This window comes from Chlorocebus sabaeus, chromosome 3, assembly GCF_047675955.1.
Source record: "Chlorocebus sabaeus isolate Y175 chromosome 3, mChlSab1.0.hap1, whole genome shotgun sequence".
In the NCBI taxonomy this organism is placed as follows: domain Eukaryota; kingdom Metazoa; phylum Chordata; class Mammalia; order Primates; family Cercopithecidae; genus Chlorocebus; species Chlorocebus sabaeus.
The window spans coordinates 11,229,024-11,248,050 of NC_132906.1; the positions used below are offsets into that span (position 1 = coordinate 11,229,024).

Here is a 19,027-nt window from a genome sequence, read left to right on the forward strand (position 1 = left end):
GATCACTTAATGTCAAGAGTTCGAGACCAGCCTGGTCAACATGGTAAAACCCCATCTCTATTAAAAAAACAAAAATTATCCAGATGTGGTGGCATGTGCCTGTAATCCCAGCTACTCTGGAGGCTAAGGCAGGAGAATCACTTGAACCTGGGAGATGGAGATTGCAATGAGCTGAGATCACGCCACTGCACTCCAGCCTGGGTGACAGAGCAAGACTCCAACTCAAAAAAAAAAAAAAGAGCTAATACATGTGATCACTAATGAAATAAATGTGATCACTGATGAAATAAAATGCAATTAAGAACTGGTTAGTAGAAAATTCAGAGGGTCAAGAAATTTAACAGAGCAGTTGAACTCATTTGCCTTTATCATTGAGATTAGGTCATCTTTCAGGCTTTTAGTATACGGACCCTGTTTTTAAAAATGGTGGTTTTGTTTTTTTCAATGTGAAAACATTAAGAAAATTGTTACTTTTCTAATTCCTTTTCTATGCCTTGCTTTTCTGTTCACACCTGTATTAATAGCAATGAAATTTTTTCAATTTTATTTTCCAATAAAAATTACTTTGAGTTTTGTTTATGGTAGCTAGCTACTTCCTTGAACTGGATACTAATTTTGATTGAGTTGGTACCTGTTATTAAAAAAAAAAACTTAGTTCTAATTTATCTTCAGCTAAAAAATGTAATAACTAAAACATAGAGCATATTTAGGATTCTTTCTGCTTTAAATTTGACATTCACTTATTCTCATGTAATTTGTGTTTTGAACACTACCCTTTTTATTTATTTTTATTTTTTAGAGACTGTCTCATTCTGTTACCTAGTCTGGAGTGCACTGGTGTGATCTCAGCTCACCGTAGCCTCAACCTCCTGGGCTCAAGCAGTCCTTGCACCTCACCCTCCCGAGTAGCTGGTACCACATGCATACACCACCACACCCAGCTAATTTTTATTTTTCTTAGAGTCATGGTCTCGCTATGTTGCAGGCTAGTCTCAAACTCCTGGGCTCAAGCAGTCTTCCTGCCTCAGCCTCCCAAAAGTGCTGAGATTACAGGCATGAGCCACTGTGCCCAAACACTACTTTTTTAACTTAGTGAAAAATATTTAGTGAATGTGATTGATAGTACTTTAATTTTGTCACTTTGTGTTTTTATGTTTAGGTTTATTTCATTCTTCTGTCAAAAGAAGCTGTTCACAGAATTATTCTGAAGAACCAACTTTGTCCTTAACCAGCTCTTTTGGGACAATTCTGAGGAAATGTTCTAGAAATGAAACATGTTCTTCTAATAATACAATAATCTCTCAGGATCTTGATTATAAAGAAGCAAAATGTAATAAGGAAAAACTACAGTTATTTATTACCCCAGAGGCTGATTCTCTGTCGTTTCTGCAGGAAGGACAGTATGAAAATGATCCAAAAAGCAGAAAAGTTTCAGATATAAAAGAAGAGGTCTTGGCTGCAGCACATCACCCAGTACAACATTCAAAAGCAGAATATAGTGATACTGACTTTCAATCCCAGAAAAGTCCTTTATATGACCATGAAAATGCCAGCACTCTTATTTTAACTCCTACTTCCAAGGATGTTTTAACTCCTACTTCCAAGGATGTTCTGTCAAACCTACTCATGATTTCTAGAGGCAAAGAGTCATACAAAATGTCAGACGAGATCAAAGGTAACAATTATGAGTCTGATTTTGAACTAACCAAAAATATTCCCATGGAAAAGAATCAAGATGTATGTGCTTTAAGTGAAAATTCTAAACATGTTGAGCTGTTGCCACCTGAAAAATACATAAGAGGAGCATCACCTTCAAGAAAGGTACAATTCAGCCAAAACACAAATCTAAGAGTAATCCAAAAAGATCAAGAAGAAACTACTTTAATTCCAAAAATAACGGTCCATCCAGACTCTGAAGAACTTTTCTCAGACAATGAGAATAATTTTCTCTTCCAAGTAGCTAATGAAAGGAATAATTTTGCTTTAGGAAATACTAAGGAACTTCATGAAACAGACTTGACTTGTGTAAACGAACCCATTTTCAAGAACTCTACCATGGTTTTATATGCAGACATAGGTGATAAACAAGCAACCCAAGTGTCGATTAAAAAAGATTTGGACTCATCAAATATAGTTTATGATCTTGCAGAGGAGAACAAAAATAGTGTAAAGCAGCATCTAAAAATGACTCTAGGTCAAGATTTACAACCGGACATCTTGAATATAGATAAAATTCCAGACAAAATTGATGATTGCATGGACAAATGGGCAGGACCCTTAGATCCAATTTCAAATCACAGTTTTGGAGGTAGCTTCAGAACAGCTTCAAATAAGGAAATCAAGGTCTCTGAACATAACATTAAGAAGAGCAAAATGTTCTTCAAAGATATTGAAGAACAGTATCCTACTAGTTTAGCTTGTGTTGAAATTGTAAATACCTTGGCGTTAGATAATCAAAAGAAACTGAGCAAGCCTCAGTCAATTAATACTGTATCTGCACATTTACAGAGTAGTGTAGTTGTTTCTGATTGTAAAAATAGTCATATAACCCCTCAGATGTCATTTTCAAAGCAGGATTTTAATTCAAACCATAACTTAACACCTAGCCAAAAGGCAGAAATTACAGAACTTTCTACTATATTAGAAGAATCAGGAAGTCAGTTTGAATTTACTCAGTTTAGAAAACCAAGCTACATATTGCAGAAGAATACATTTGAAGTGCCTGAAAACCAGGTGACTATCTTAAATACTACTTCTGAGGAAAACAGAGATGCTGGTCTTGTCATAATGAATGCCCCATCGATTGGTCAGGTAAACAGCAGCAAGCAATTTGAAGGTACAGTAGGAATTAAACAAAAGTTTGCTGGCTTGTTGAAAAGTGACTGTAACAAAAGTGCTTCTGGTTATTTAACAGATGAAAATGAAGTGGAGTTTAGGGGCTTTTATTCTGCTCATGGCGTAAAACTGAATGTTTCTACTGAAGCTCTGCAAAAAGCTGTGAAACTGTTTAGTGATATTGAGAATATTAGTGAGGAAACTTCTGCAGAAGTAAATCCAATAAGTTTATCTTCAAGTAAATTTCATGATTCTGTTGTTTCAGTGTTTAAGATAGAAAATCATAATGATAAAACTGTAAGTGAAAAAAATAAATGCCAACTGATGTTACAAAATAATATTGAAATGACTACTGGGACTTTTGTTGAAGAAATTACTGAAAATTACAAGATAAATACTGAAAATGAAGATAACAAATATACTGCTGCCAGTAGAAATTCTCGTAACTTAGAATTTGTTAGCAGTGATTCAAGTAAAAATGATACTGTTTGTATTCATAAAGATGAAAAGGACTTGCCATTTACTGATCAGCGCAACATATGTCTTAAATTATCTGGCCAGTTAATGAAGGAGGGAAACACTCAGATTAAAGAAGGTTTGTCAGATTTAACTTTTTTGGAAGTCGTGAAAGCTCAAGAAACATGTCATGGTAATACTTCAAATAAAGAACAGTTAACTGCTACTAAAACAGAGCAAAATATAAAAGATTTTGAGACTTTTGGTATATCTTTTCAGACTGCAAGTGGGAAAAATATTAGTGTCACCAAAGAGTCATTTAATAAAATTGTAAATTTCTTTGATCCAAAACCAGAAGAATTGCATAACTTTTCTTTAAATTCTAAATTACATTCTGACATAAGAAAGAACAAAATGGACATTCTAAGTCATGAGGAAACAGACACAGTTAAAAACAAAATACTGAAAGAAAGTGTCCCAGTTGGTACTGGAAATCAACTAGTGACCTTCCAGGAACGACCCCAAGGTGATGAAGAGATCAAAGAACCTACTCTGTTGGGTTTTCATACAGCTAGTGGGAAAAAAGTTAAAATTACAAAGGAATCTTTGGACAAAGTGAAAAATCTTTTTGATGAAAAAGAGCAAGGTACTAGTGAAATCACCAGTTCTAGCCATCAATGGGCAAAGACCCTAAAGTACAGAGAGGCTTGTCAAGACCTTGAATTAGCGTGTGAAACAGTTGAGATGACAACTGCCCCAAAGTGTAAAGAAATGCAGAATTCTCTCAATAATGATAAAAACCTTGTTTGTATTGAGACTGTGGTGCCACCTAAGCTGTTAAGTGATAATTTGTGTAGACAAACTGAAAATCTCAAAACGTCAAAAAGTATCTTTTTGAAAGTTAAAGTACATGAAAATGTAGAAAAAGAAACAGCAAAAAGTCCTACAACTTGTTACACAAATCAGTCCCCTTATTCAGTCATTGAAAATTCAGCCTTGGCTTTTTACACAAGTTGTAGTAGAAAACGTTCTGTGAGTCAAACTTCATTACTTGAAGCAAAACAATGGCTTAGAGAAGGAATATTTGATGATCAACCAGAAAGAATAAATACTGCAGATTATGTAGGAAATTCTTTGTATGAAAATAATTCAAAGAATACTATAGCTGAAAGTGACAAAAATCATCCCTCCGAAAAACAAGATACTACTTTAAATAACAGTAGCATGTCTAACAGCTATTCCTACCTTTCTGATGAAGTATATAGTGATTCGGGATATCTCTCAAAAAATAAACTTGATTCTGGTATTGAGCCAGTATTGAAGAAAGTTGAAGACCAAAAAAACACTAGTTTTTCCAAAGTAATATCCAGTGTAAAAGATGCAAATACATACCCTCAAACTGTAAATGAAGGTATTTGTGTTGAGGAACTTGTGACTAGCTCTTCACCCTGCAAAAATAAAAATGCAGCCATTAAATTGTCCATATCTAATTGTAATAATTTTGAGGTAGGGCCACCTGCATTTAGTACAGCCAGTGGTAAAATCATTTGTGTTTCACATGAAACAATTAAAAAAGTGAAAGAGATATTTACAGACAGTTTCGGTAAAGTAATTAAGGAAAACAATGAGAATAAATCAAATATTTGCCAAACAAAAATTGTGGCAGGTTGTTACGAGGCATTGGATGATTCAGAGGATATTTTTCATAACTCTCTAGATAGTGATGAGTGTAGCATGCATTCACATAAGGTTTTTGCTGACATTCAAAGTGATGAAATTTTACAACGTAACCAAAATATGTCTGGATTGGAGCAAGTTTCTAAAATGTCACCTTGTGATGTTAGTTTGGAAACTTCCGATATATGTAAATGTAGTATAGGGAAGCTTCCTAAGTCAGTCCCATCTACAAATACTTGTGGGATTTTTAGCACAGCAAGTGGGAAATCTGTCCAGGTATCAGATGCTTCATTACAAAAGGCAAGACAAGTGTTTTCTGAAATAGAAGATAGTACCAAGCAAGTCTTTTCCAAAGTATTGTTTAAAAGTAATGAACATTCAGACCAGCTCACAAGAGAAGAAAATACTACTATACATACTCCAAAACATTTAATATCATCCCAAAAAGACTTTTCATATAATGTGGTAAATTCATCTGCTTTCTCTGGATTTAGTACAGCAAGTGGAAAGCAAGTTTCCATTTCAGAAAGTTCCTTACACAAAGTTAAGGGAATGTTAGAGGAATTTGATATAATCAGAACTGAGCATAGTCTTCACTATTCACCTACATCTAGACAAAATGTATCAAAAATACTTCCTTGTGTTGATAAGAGAACCCCAGAGCACTGTGTAAACTCAGAAATGGAAAAAGCCTGCAGTAAAGAATTTAATTTATCAAATAACTTTAATGTTGAAGGTGGTTCTTCAGAAAATAATCATTCTATTAAAGTTTCTCCATCTCTCTCTCAATTTAAACAAGACAAACAACAGTTGGTATTAGGAACCAAAGTCTCACTTGTTGAGAACATTCATGTTTTGGGAAAAGAACAGGCTTCACCTGAAAATGTAAAAATGGAAATTGGTAAAACTGAAGCTTTTTCTGATGTTCCTGTGAAAACAAATATAGAAGTTTGTTCTACTTACTCCAAAGATTCAGAAAACTACTTTGAAACAGAAGCAGTAGAAATTGCTAAAGCTTTTATGGAAGATGGTGAACTGACAGATTCTGAACTGCCAAGTCATGCCACACACTCTCTTTTTACATGTCCTCAAAATGAGGAAATGGTTTTGTCAAATTCAAGAATTGGAAAAAGAAGAGGAGAGGCCCTTATCTCAGCGGGTAAGTGTTCGTTTTTACTTTTCATGTTGCCAATCAGTATTTTTAAAGTGTTTATTCAGTAGACTTGGTATGCTAACAAGAGTGTTATAAAGTAAGTATGTATTTTCAGCCGTTTTTGCGTAGTTAGTTTGGGTGAGTATGGCTTGATATACAGATACACAGATGAAGTATCTGTGTACAGATTCTAACTCTTGGTATACAGATTCGATATCTCTGAATCTGTATGCCAAGAAATCATGTTTTAAGGGTCTCAATGTGTTTTCAAAAGATTATTAGTATAATAATTGAGAAATTACTGTTAAAAAGTTTGAGTTTCTCTAGAAAATTTGAAACTCTTTTAACAAAACCTGCATAATACTAACTTAACTGTTTTCATATACATAGCAAGTTCAGATTCTGACTTATATGAATTTTAAAAGTTGCTTTCTGGTTATACCATGTACTGGGTAATATATACTACTTAGTTATACTAGTTACATAGCTTCCGTTTCCTTATCTATAAAATGCAAATAACACCTTCCATGAGGGCTGGGTGTGGTGGCTCACACCTTGTAATCCCAGCATTTTGGGAAGTCCAGGTGGGTGGATCACCTGAGGTCAGGAGTTTGAGACCAGCCTGACCAATATGGTGAAACCCTGTCTTTACAAAAAATTAGCCAGGTGTGGTGGCGCACACCTATAATCTCAACTACTCCAGAAGCTGAGACAAGAGAATCACTGGAACCTGGGAGACGGAGGTTGCAGTGAGCCGAGATCACACCACTGCTCTCCAGCCTGGGCAACAGAGCGACGCTGTCTCAAAAAAAAAAAAGTGTATTTAAAGCACTTAGCAGTGAACTTGGCAGATAGTATGCAGAGAGTATTTAGTAAGGGTTGGCTTGCTCTCTCTTTTTCATTTAGGAAGTGAGCTAAAAACAGTGTTGTTAATAAATAGTATCTTGATCTTAATGTTATGTGGACTACTCTAACTTCCCTTTTAAATGTATATATATCTAACAACTTAGTTCAACTGCAGTCATGTGTCATTTGACAGGGATATATGTTCTGAGAAATACGTTGTTAGATTTCATCATTGTGGGAACATCATAGAGTATATTTACACAAACCTAGGTGGTATAGCCTACTATACACCTAGGCTATATGGTATAGCTTATTGCTCCTAGGCTGCAAACCTATACAGCATGTTACTGTCCGGAATGCTGTAGGCAATTGTAACACAATGGTAAGCATTTGTGTATGTGAACATAGAAAAGGTACAGTAAAAATACAGTATTAAAATATTATGGGGCTGGGCGCAGTGGCTTATGCCTGTAATCCCAGCACTTTGGGAGGCCGAGGCAGGCAGATCACCTGAGGTCAGGAGTTTGAGACCAGCCTGGCCAACATGGTGAAACCTCATCTCTACTAAAAATATAAAAATTAGCTGGGCGTGGTGGCACACACCTGTATTCCCAGCTACTAGGGAAGTTGAGGGAGGAGAATCACTTGAACCCTGGAGGCAGAGCTGGGCGACAGAGCAAGACTCCATCTCAAAATAAATAAATAAATAAATAAATAAATTTATGAGACCACTATTAAAGTCTTACAGGATGACCATTGCATATGTGGTCTGTTGTTGACCAAAATGTCATTATGTGGCAAATGACTATATTAGGTTAACCTAATACATACCTGTATTGGATATGTATTTGGTTTTGTTTTTTGTGTATTTTTTTCTGTTAGTGTATCTGGTAATAATCTTAAATAATTGAATCTGTTGGTTAGTTACAATTAAAGCAAATGCCAAAACTCCAACATTACAGTGGATAATCTTAAATGTTTCCTTTTTCAAAAACCTATAGACTCATAAAAATATTTTAGTTATTAGAATTCTTCCTGTCTAGACCTCACATATTACAGAGAGACACTGAAGTCAGTCTCCTCATTCAAAAAGTGTCTTTTGCCCCTAAGTCATTCTGGTGGATACAGATTTACTTAATCAAGTGTTGTCCAGGTCACATTCAATATAGGGTTTACTTTATGGACAAAGTAGTAAGTTTATAATACTTAAACTGTTTGCTGTCCTTTAGTGTGAAATCCTGAAGTGTACATGCTTAAAGATGTTTGTAATTCTCTTGTGGAAAATAATGACTTTATTTATAGCAACCCATTCTGTTCTTGTGCATACTGAAGTGTATTGACCTTCTACCTAGGGGAAAAAAAACAGTAACTCAGACTTGTAAATGCTTTCAATGGTGTTTCTGTTTCATATAAGTATATAGCTTAGCCAGCTTCTGGTTACTGGAACAGTACAGGTCACTGTTAAACAATTAAACCACTTTTATAATAATCTAACACCTGCTAACGCCTTGCATGGACATTTTTACTTATTAAATTATACAAATTTATTCCCTGTAATAAAGCATCAAGAAGCAAGGTACGTGTTATCATATATTATCTCAGCATGACATGGAAATGCCTACCTTGAATTATGGTTTAATCTTACCCTCTTAGCCTCTGTAGAACTTTTAAATAAGAATTGTTTCTATTACTAGTACTTTAATGTAATTTGGTAATTTTAAAAAGCCTCTTAACTCTAATTCAAGGATCTACATAATAAATTCCTCCTTCAGTTTAATGGCTGCCCCCCCTCCCCGCCTGCCACAAAAAAAAAAAAAACAAAAAGAAAAAAAAGAAAAAAAGTTTATTTGAAGAAATTTTGTTAGACCTTATTGCCAGTAAACCTAGAGTTATATTCAGTGTCAGTTTTTCAAAAGTAGCTTATCTGTGGTATCTGGTAGCATCTGTTTATCCCTAGACCCTATTCAATAGTGGCGTTTTAAAGTGGTCAAAACAGAACAAAAATGTAATTGACATTGAAAACTGACTTTTCTCTTTCAAAGATTAGGTCACTATTTGTTGTATGTATTTTTGTTTAACATTTAAAGAGTCAATACTTTAGCTTTAAAAAAAATGGACTGTAGTCTTTTGAGAAATAAAACTGATATTATTTGCTTTAAAAACATACCTGAAATATTTCTTTTTAGGAGAACCCCCAATCAAAAGAAACTTGTTAAATGAATTTGACAGGATAATAGAAAATCAAGAAAAATCCCTAAAGCCTTCAAAAAGCACTCCAGATGGTAAAATTTGCTTTTTATTTATATCTTTTCTCCTTCTATAGGTATGGTATATAATATTCTTAGTTATTTTTCTCAGTTCTTTTGGATGTGTATATTGGAAACTTTTACAGTGTGGTTTAATTGTTAAATTTGTATCTTATTATTAAGTGGACTTTTCCTTTATAATATCTAGTATGATGCTGAAGTAATTGGGAAGCATGAAATGATGATAAAATAATGACTTTTTTATTTTTAAAAAGCTATAAGAATTTAGTAAAAAGGTAGTGTAATATTTAAAGCTTAGGTTTTGGAGTCCAGTCAGACTTTTGGCCTCCAGCATTACAGCAAAATCCATCTTTCCTAAATAACACAATGATTTCTATGGTACCAAATCCAGTGAACATTTCTTAGTCCTCATTTGACTATCTTTCAGCTGCATTTGACATAGTTATCAGTCTTCTCCAGACCACCACATTCTCTTGGTTCTCCTCCTACATTGCCACTCTTTCTCTGTCTTCTTTGCCTGTTCTTCCTTATTCTAGGCAGGAGTGCCCACGGCTCAGTCCTTACATCTCTTCTCCATCTAAATTTCATTGTCTGCCAGTTATAACTGCAGCCTTAACCTGTCCCTGAACTCCAGACTCATTCATTTGCCTGCTTAATACATCTTGACTTGCATTGCTAATATGCATCTCAAAGTTAACATGTAACCAGTGCTGAACTCCTGACTCCATCCCTGCTCCAAACCTACTTTTTGTCTTTCGTTTCTCAACAAGGGGCAGTACCACTCTTAATGTTTCAGTCTTTTGTTTCCTCATACTTTATACCAACCCATCAACAAGTTCTGTAGGTTCTGCCATCAAAAATGTAACAATTTGATCGTTTGTTTCCGCCTGTACCCCCACCACTGTCATTAAGCCACTATCATAGCTTCTGGTTGATCTCCCTGCTTTTGCCCATTTTCTTCAGGCTGTTCTCAACACTGCAACCAGAGTCATCCTCAACCAGAGTCATCCTGACACAATGGTCAGATCATGTTAGTTGGCTGCTTAAAACTCTCTGGCACCTGTCTCATTTAGGCTGAAATCCAAAGTTCTTACCATGGAATGCTTGAAAATATGACATGTGTAACTATTGTTCGTTATATATATTTGGTTTCTAAGTTTGGATAGGAAGAGTTCATATAGTGAAGGATAATTATATTAAAGATGCTTAGTTCTGAAACACATAGGGTAAATCCCACAAGAAGTAGGAACATCTGGAATTTTCTAACTCATCTCCCATTAGTGATAGAAATTTGAAAGTTACAAACACAGGATGGTTTGAATGTCCAGAAAACTGTTTATTTCTGTTTTTTTTTGTTTTTGTTTTTGTTTTTCATCCAACTTGTTCTCCAACCTTTAGTGTGCACAAGAATTCTGAAGAGAGTTGAAAATTAAAACAATGTTTACTGGTTTTTTTTTTGTTTTTTTTTTTTTTGAGATGTATAAGTAATTGGTAGGGTAATTTTTACTGTATTATTACTTGATAAACTGTCTTTAGAGGCTGTATAAGATGTAACTCCTCTCAAGGTATTGAAAGAATGGCATTAGGTAGTGTGAGGCACATAGATAAATCGTGTGTTTCTGAAGGAATTGGTTTTGACATAGTCCTACAAAGAAGTAAATGGAAGATGTATTCTAACAGTGCTACTGTTGCATGAAATATAACTTGCTTGTGGAATTATTTTGAGCCAGTAGATATTCACTCTTTATTTGATCCTCATATTTTTTATTTTTATTTTTTTGAGATGGAGTTTTGCTCTTGTTGCCCAGGCTGGAGTGCAGTGACACGATCTCAGCTGACCTCAACTTCCACCTCCTGGGTTCAAGAGATTCTCCTGCCTCAGCCTCCCGAGTAGCTGGGATTACAGGTGTGTGCCACCACACCTGGCTAATTTTTATATTGTTAGTAGAGAAGGTGTTTCGCCATGTTGGCTAGGCTAGTCTTGAACTCCTGACCTCAGGTGATCCACCTGCCTTGGCCTCCCAAAGTGCTGGGATTACAGAAGTGAGCCACTGTGCCCAATCGAGGACGTCTTTATACTCTTATTACTGAGGACCCGAAAGAGCATTTATGTGGAATATATCTATTGATATTTACCATATTAGAAATGTAAATTGATTAATGTTAAAATTTGTAATATTATGCATTGGTCATTTGGAAGATATGAGTTCACTGACTTATGTGGATCTTCCGAAAGTTGACAGTTTTATTATGCACTATTAAACAATCACTTTCATTGATGCCATTACTGATCAGAAAAGTTTAAGTAGTAGAAACCTGTCAAGCTTACAAAGCTGGATACAAGCTTCCCAAAAATTCTAATTTTCATCTAAAAGCTTGAATTTTTCCCCTGGCAATAAGTATTGTCACTTATTTTTCTTGTAGTTGACAAGCTTATTTTCGTTCATTTTTGAAAAGACGTCTACCGAATACCCAAGTCTGAATAACTATAGTTTGTTGGTTATTCTTTCAAGTAAAAGGTATTTCATGAAAAAAAAGCTAGTACAGCTCACAACTCAATCATTTAAGTGTATTTTCTTGAGAAACGCACTGAAGTATGCAATCATAATACACCAACAGTACAAATATCAGCAGTGAAAAGGACATACATAACATCTTACTAATAAGACAGTTTTGACAGCTTGGATTCCCTAAAATGGTTGTAGGTACCTCACAGTCAGGATTCCACCGATTATTTCTTAAGAATCATTGTCCTATAGTATATACATAATAATCTGAATTTACAATGTCAGTATTAACTACTGACAATGAAACTACTAAGGAAAATGTAAGAATTCTTTGCAGTTTTTGTCCTTAGAGTATATAGGTTGAGTATCCCTATCTGAAATGCTTGGGACCAGGACTATTTCAGATTTCAGATTTTTTCAGATTTTAAAATGCTTACATATACAATACATAATGAGATATCTGGGGATAGGACTCAAGTCTAAACATGAAATTTATTTAAGTTTCATAAACACGTTATACATATAACTTAAATGTAATTTTATACAATATTTTAAATAATTTTTGCATGAGACAGTTTAAACTGTGACCTGTCACATGAGGTCAGATGTGGAATTTTCTACTGGCCTCATGTTGGCATTCAAAAAGTTTCACATTTGGGAGCATTTTGGATTTTCAGGTTAGGGATACTCAACCCATATATTATTAAGGATGTGTAGTCAAAATACCGTGTTCAAATGTCACTCAAAATAATTCTTCTGGATGTGGTTACCAATTTGATAGTTAGGTTAGATTCCTTTTTTCCATTTGTTTTCAATTGTAGGATTTGTCTTTTCTTATTTAATTTTACATTTGAATAAATAAAACATGACATAGTTCATTCATCAGAACTACAAAAAGGTATACTTAGAGTTTTTATTCACCCACCTCTTGCTTTCTGTAGGTAATCTTTTTTAGTGTTTTTTTTTCCCAAGATTCTTTTTAATAAAAATAAGCAAATACATACATATGTATTCTCATTACCCTTTCTTACTCAAAAGGTACAGTATATACACCATTTTCCACCTTGTTTATTGGTTGTTGTTTACTTAAGAATTATTTGGAGATAACTCCTTAATGAGTATATAGAGATCTTCCTCTTTCTTTTTTATGGTTACATAGTAGTTGATCATCTGGCTGTATCAGTGTATCCTAGTTTATTCAACCAATTTCCAACTAGTGGACTTATTGAAGATTTAATTAGGTACAAGTTACACACTGAGAATGAACAATATCTAAAGCTTAGCTTTTAAACCTTCAAAGACTAAATTTTAAATTTGGCATTTGCATCAGAAATTAGCTAACACCTTTGAGTTATGATGGTTAACATCAGTTGACTAAATGTATACTGATTTCTGTTGTATGCTTGTACTGTGAGTTATTTGGTGCATAGTCACTATCAATTTGTGAATCAGCAATTTATTTTCATAGTTATCATTTATTGAACATCCATTCACTGAAAATTTTAAAGTCTGTAATTGTCTCAAATTTTTTGTGTAAGTACAGTAACATGGATATTCTCTTAGATTTTAACTAATAAGTAATATAAAATAATTGTTTCCTAGGCACAATAAAAGATCGAAGATTGTTTATGCATCACGTTTCTTTAGAGCCGATTACCTGTGTACCCTTTTGGTAAGACATGTTTAAATTTTTCTAAATTCTAATATAGTATGAGAAAAGTCTCATTTTTATAAATGAACATTTCTAAAAATAATGACACTAATATTAAGAAATTAACATTTCCCTTTTTGAAAGCCTGCATTGGGATGAAATAATTCTGTACTTTGGTAGTATTTTATAGTGCTGTTCATATCATTATTTTATTTTTTAATTTTATGACAGCTTCTGTAAAGTAGACAGATTTTATTCTAATTTTATTGATGAAGTACTAAGGTTGGAAGGAATTGAGGAAATTGCTTGAAGTCAATTAACAAAAAGATTGCAAATATTAAAAATATTCTTTTACCTCTCTAAACCTTTCGAAAAGTACTAAGATAATTTTTTTAATGTGTAATTCCCAAGGACAATGACCAGAAGAAACAACAACAAAAGTTTGGAAACCAAAAACATGAAGGATTTAGTAAGCATGGGAAAGCTAAAACCTGACACTAGAGCAAACAGAGATGCTTTCCCCTAAAAACCTGAGAAAGATTCAAATTGGCAGCAACATGTACTTCTGAAGGTGAAGTAGAATAGGAAGATTAGTTGAAATTCTTTTTAATAAATGTCTGTATTTCCTCCCCCACTGCAAATAGGCGGTTATCCTTCTTCCTCCAGGAAATCAGACATTTGTTTTTTGAAAAAGATGAATTGAGAGGATTCTGAACTGAAGGTGGGCTGGAGGGAGGAGACACAAGGCACAATTGAGGGAAAGATACTAAAATGAAACATCAGATACAAATCTGTATGTCAAGCAGTGAGACCTAGCTCCTTCCCACACTTGGTTCCCAAATGCTGGCAGGCAGGCCCTTTAGGCATGAGAATAGAAGATTTTTTTTTTCTAGGGAATATGCCTGACCCAATAGAAAAGACCAAAAAATACTGACAGTTGAGGATACTTAGATAAAATAGTATAGCCAGTCATCAAACCATGAAGCTAACTGTTGACATGCATAGAGCTTCCAGGAAGCTATTAAGTGCTTCAATTTAAATAAGAAAAAATAGTCAAAGATAGCTAGTCATTGGAAGAAAGCTACTATGAAACATAGTCACCAAAGTACAAAATCCATAGCAGAAAGGAACCTAAAAGAAATAGACTCTGAAAACTTCATAAAAACCTACTAATATTCTCAGGTAAGAAAAGAAAAAACAGCCATAAAATAATAACAAGTTGCTATAAAAAAAACTCTTAGAAATTAAAAATATGATAGCACAAATAAATTAGTAGAAATAATGGAAGATAAGAATCATGAAAGTTCCCAGAATATAGAATAAAATGAAAAAAGGTATGAAAAGTCAATCCTGTGGGTCTATCATCTGAAAATACAGAGTTTGAGAAGGAAGGCACAGAAGAGAAATTTTAAAAAGAAATTTTAAAATAAATAAATAATTTAAAAAGTTTTACTAGTACCGAAGGACATGAGTTTCCTTAATTAAAGGGGCCCACTGAGTGAACACACAAGTAAAAGTGACCCACAGTAAGGCACATCCTTGTGAATTTTTAGAATAATAGAGGCAGACAGGAACCTTAAATTCATTAGAGGACCAAGAAGTTAGGTTTCAAGTTGTTTCAAGTCATAATAGTATGAATTCTCTTATTATCAACAATGGAATCTAGAACGTAGATCTTATATAATACAGAGCAGTGCCTTCAAATAACTAAGAGAAAATGATTTCCAACCTAGAATCTGAATTAAGTGTGAGGGTAGACATTTTTCAGATGTAAAGTACTAAAAGATCTCTTGTGTGCTTTTCTCAGGAAACTAACCAAAACAAATGCATAAACCAAGAAGGAGGAAGGTATAGGACTTAAGAAACAAGAATTCAACATAGAAGAGAGGCAAAGGGAGCTCTCAGGATGATATTGAAGGGAGATCCCATAGTAGGTGTGTTGCTAAGTCTAGAAAGGCAGCTAGACTGCTCTGGAACTGAAGAAGATAAGAGACTTTGGAAGAGTTTGCCTTCAAGATAAAAATAAAGCAGTACCTGCATGTTTTAATGTATTAGGAAACTTCTTGGTGAAGATGGTGAATTGAGGCCAGGCACAGTGGCTCACGCCTGTAATCCAGCACGTTGGGAGGCTGAGGTGGGTGGATCACTTGAGGCCAGGAGTTCGAGACCAGCCTGGCCAACATGGTAAAATCCCATCTCTACTGAAAATACAAAAATTAGCCAGGCATGGTGGCACACGCCTGTAATCCCAGCTACTTCGGAGGCTGAGGCACGAGAACCGCTTGAACCTTTGAGGTGGAGGTTGTGGTGAGATTGCACCACTGCACTTTAGCCTGGGTGAGACTCTGTCTCAAAAAAAAAAAAAAAAAAAAAAAAAAGGTTATTTGAACATACTCATCTCCCTTCTTTGCCCTCCAAACTTTTACCAAAACATCATTGAAGAAACTTACACACACACAAAAATCAAGGAAAATAGGAAATAACAAAGTAACTAAATTTCTCAAAGCATGCAAAAGGAAACTGAATAGAAGCTGGTGGTGGGGACAGCAGAGAACCAACGATTTTACACAGGTCTCAAAAGCTTAGGAATTGGTGGCTTCATGGGTGGTGCAGAAGGAGGAAGCCAAAATGGGATAAGTTGAAATTATGTTTAAGAAGCAGTACTCGCCGGCTATGGTGGCTCACGTGGTGGATCACCTGAGGTCAGGAGTTCGAGACCAGTCTGGCCAACATGGTGAAACCCCATCTTTGTTAAAAATGCAAAAATTAGCCGGGCATGGTGGCGTGCCCCTGTAATCCCAGCTACTCAGGAGGCTGAGGCGGGAGAACTACTTGAACCCAGCAGGTGGAAGCTGCAGTGAGCCAAGATTGCGCCACTGTACTCTAACCTGGATGACAGAGCAAGACCCCATATCCAGCAGCAATACTCATGAAGCTGGGCAACTGTCTCCTGCCTACTCGATCAGAAGACCAGAGGCTTATTCTCCAGAGAGGATACAGTAGAGGGTGAACACACTAGGCACAGTTGAAGGCAGGAGTAACTACTTGAAAGCAAGAAAAAGTTAATATGTGCATATTGAATGTTGGGGATCACCCCTCGCCAAGCCCTTTTCCGCCACTCAGCTTCCAGAATATAGATAGCTAAGTTTTCACTATTGGAAGTTTCTATTTAATCAAGCTACTGCGTAGCTTGCGGTCAAGTTCCATCTTTGTACCAAGTGCTTCCAAACAGCCTTTTGGTCCCTTAAGTATAAACAGACATCCAAAGATTATGAGACATCAGAAAAAGCAAAAATAAAATAACCAAAAACAAATTAATGAAAATAACTTAGAAGAAACATTATTCAAGGGGAAGAAAAGGTTTTTTAAAAACTTTCATTTGTGAACAGAATAAAAAGAGGTTTATATATATAGCTAAGAGTTTAGATGTGAATAAACAATAGGTACATAGAAAATAAGCAGATTTTTAAAATTACCTCTAGAAAGCAAAAGTTGTAAAGGATATATACTATTTATATACTACACGTTAATACTACACATACTTTATACTGACTTAGCCATAATGTAAATGTTGAACATTGATAGTGAGAGGTGAAGCTGGCTGGCTTCTGGGTCAGGTGAGGACTTGGAGAACTTTTCTGTCTAGCTAAAGGATTGTGAATACACCAGTCAGCACTGTGTCTAGCTAAAGGTTTGTAAATGCACCAAAAAGCACTCTGTAAAAAACCACACCAATCAGCCCTCTGTGTCTAGCTAAAGGTTTGTAAATGCACCAATCAGCACTCTGTAGAATGGACCAATCAGCAGGACGTGGGCAGGGCCAAATAAGGGAATAAAAGCTGGCCACCCAAGCCAGCTGCAGCAACCCTCTCGGGTCCCCTTTCACGCTGTGGAAGCTTTGTTCTTTCTCTTCACAGTAAATCTTGCTGCTGCTCACTCTTTAGGTCTGCACTACCTTTATGAGCTGTAGCACTCACTGTGTAGGTCTGTGGCTTCACTCCTGAAGTCAAGCAAGACCACGAACCCACCAGAAAGAAGAAACTCCGGACACATCTGAACATCAGAAGGAACAAACTCCGGACACACCATCTTTAAGAACTGTAACACCCATCGTGAGGGTCTGTGGCTTCATTCTTAAAGTTAGTGAGACCAAGAACCCACCGGAAGGAGCCAATTCCAGACACAATAGAATCAAATACGTAATTTAGGAAGATGAAAGGCAAGAGTGTGTGTGTAGTAAAGTAGAAGTTGTGTTGACAGAGCTAAATCTTCATTTTCTATAGGGTGCTTCAAGGGAAAAAGTCAAGAAGAAACATCAGTTAGACATGTAAATATAAAATCATCTAAAATGGTTTAAAGTAGTTGCAAAATTTTTTCTAGCTGATAATTTTTAAGCCTAAAAATATTGAAATTATTTTAATGTTACCGTTTATTTTATTTTATTTATTTTATTTTTTTGATATGGAGTCTCACTCTGTCGCCCAGGCTGGAGTGCAGTGGCATGATCTTGGCTCACTGCAGCCGCTGCCTCCCAGGTTCATGGCGACTCTCCTGCCTCAGCCTCCCAAGTAGCTGGGATTACATGCGCGTGCCACCACGCCTGGCTAATTTTTTGTATTTTTAGTAGAGACGGGGTTTCACCGTGTTATCCAGGATGGTCTCAATCTCCTGACCTCATGATCCGCCCACCTTGGCCTCCCAAGGTGCTGGGATTACAGACATGAGCCAGTGCACCAGGCCTAATGTTACCTTTTCAAAAACACCTGCTTGTGGAGTTGTTGAAGTCACTGAGTTGTATTTCTGGAATGTGTTTTTTTAGCAGGCTGCACATACATATGTAGAAAGCCAGGTGATTTTTTTTTCATTTCTTTTTTATCAAACAGTTGTATTAAATAAGAAAGGAAATACCTATTTACCTGTGTATTAGCCTAATTTATGTGTAAAATGGGAGAATAGTTTAATGTATTTAGCAAACATTTGTTAAAGTACCTGCTCAAACTACCTGGTATATACTATAGTGATGGATATAAAGATGAATAACTCTAACTCAGATTGCTAGCCTGGGAACCAGATGTGAAAGCAAGAATTATAATGTAGTATAAATTCTAAAATAGATGTAAAAAAGTGATGTAAGAACATAGAAAAATTGTCAGCTAATTACATGACAGAAAGCTCAATGGGAAAAGTACTTCAGACAGAATGTAAAGAATGCTTAGTTAAAGAGGGCATTCCAAATCTTGGAATTTGGTTGGGGGACAGAGGGAAACAAAAAGAAATGGGAATAGGAAGAAATGGGAATAGGAAGCTTCCTGTATGTCATTTCTGATAAGTTGAAACCTAGATAGGTGATAGGCTGTCTTTGGAAGTTTCTGACAAGAGGAACAAAATAAGATTGGTGTTTTAGAAGTAGACCAAAGCAAAACTGTTGCAAGGAGATTAGTAAGGAAGTACAGGTCTTAACCTAGCAAAGGAGGTAGAGTAGAGGGTAGAGAATGATTAAGAGATAAATTCAGTAGATTTGGCCAGATAGTGATAAGTTGAGACTGGCAAATTATTTCCAATTACATTTAAATAGACATTTTGAGCGTAACCTACAAGGCAAACTCCTTATACTAAAAATATTCTGAATATTTAA

At 35.4% G+C, this 19,027-nt stretch overlaps 1 protein-coding gene across 3 annotated transcripts in view; it reads left to right on the plus strand.

The window, feature by feature from the left end:
* BRCA2 (BRCA2 DNA repair associated) overlaps nucleotides 1-19,027 on the plus strand; it is an 86,963-nt gene that overhangs the window by 20,037 nt on the left and 47,899 nt on the right. For all 3 annotated transcript variants that reach the window (XM_007960072.3, XM_073013249.1, XM_007960073.3), the window contains exons 11-13: nucleotides 1,160-6,127; nucleotides 9,154-9,249; nucleotides 13,344-13,413. In XM_007960072.3, the coding sequence (XP_007958263.3) occupies nucleotides 1,160-6,127; nucleotides 9,154-9,249; nucleotides 13,344-13,413 (5,134 nt within the window). The remainder of the gene's footprint in view (nucleotides 1-1,159; nucleotides 6,128-9,153; nucleotides 9,250-13,343; nucleotides 13,414-19,027) is intronic.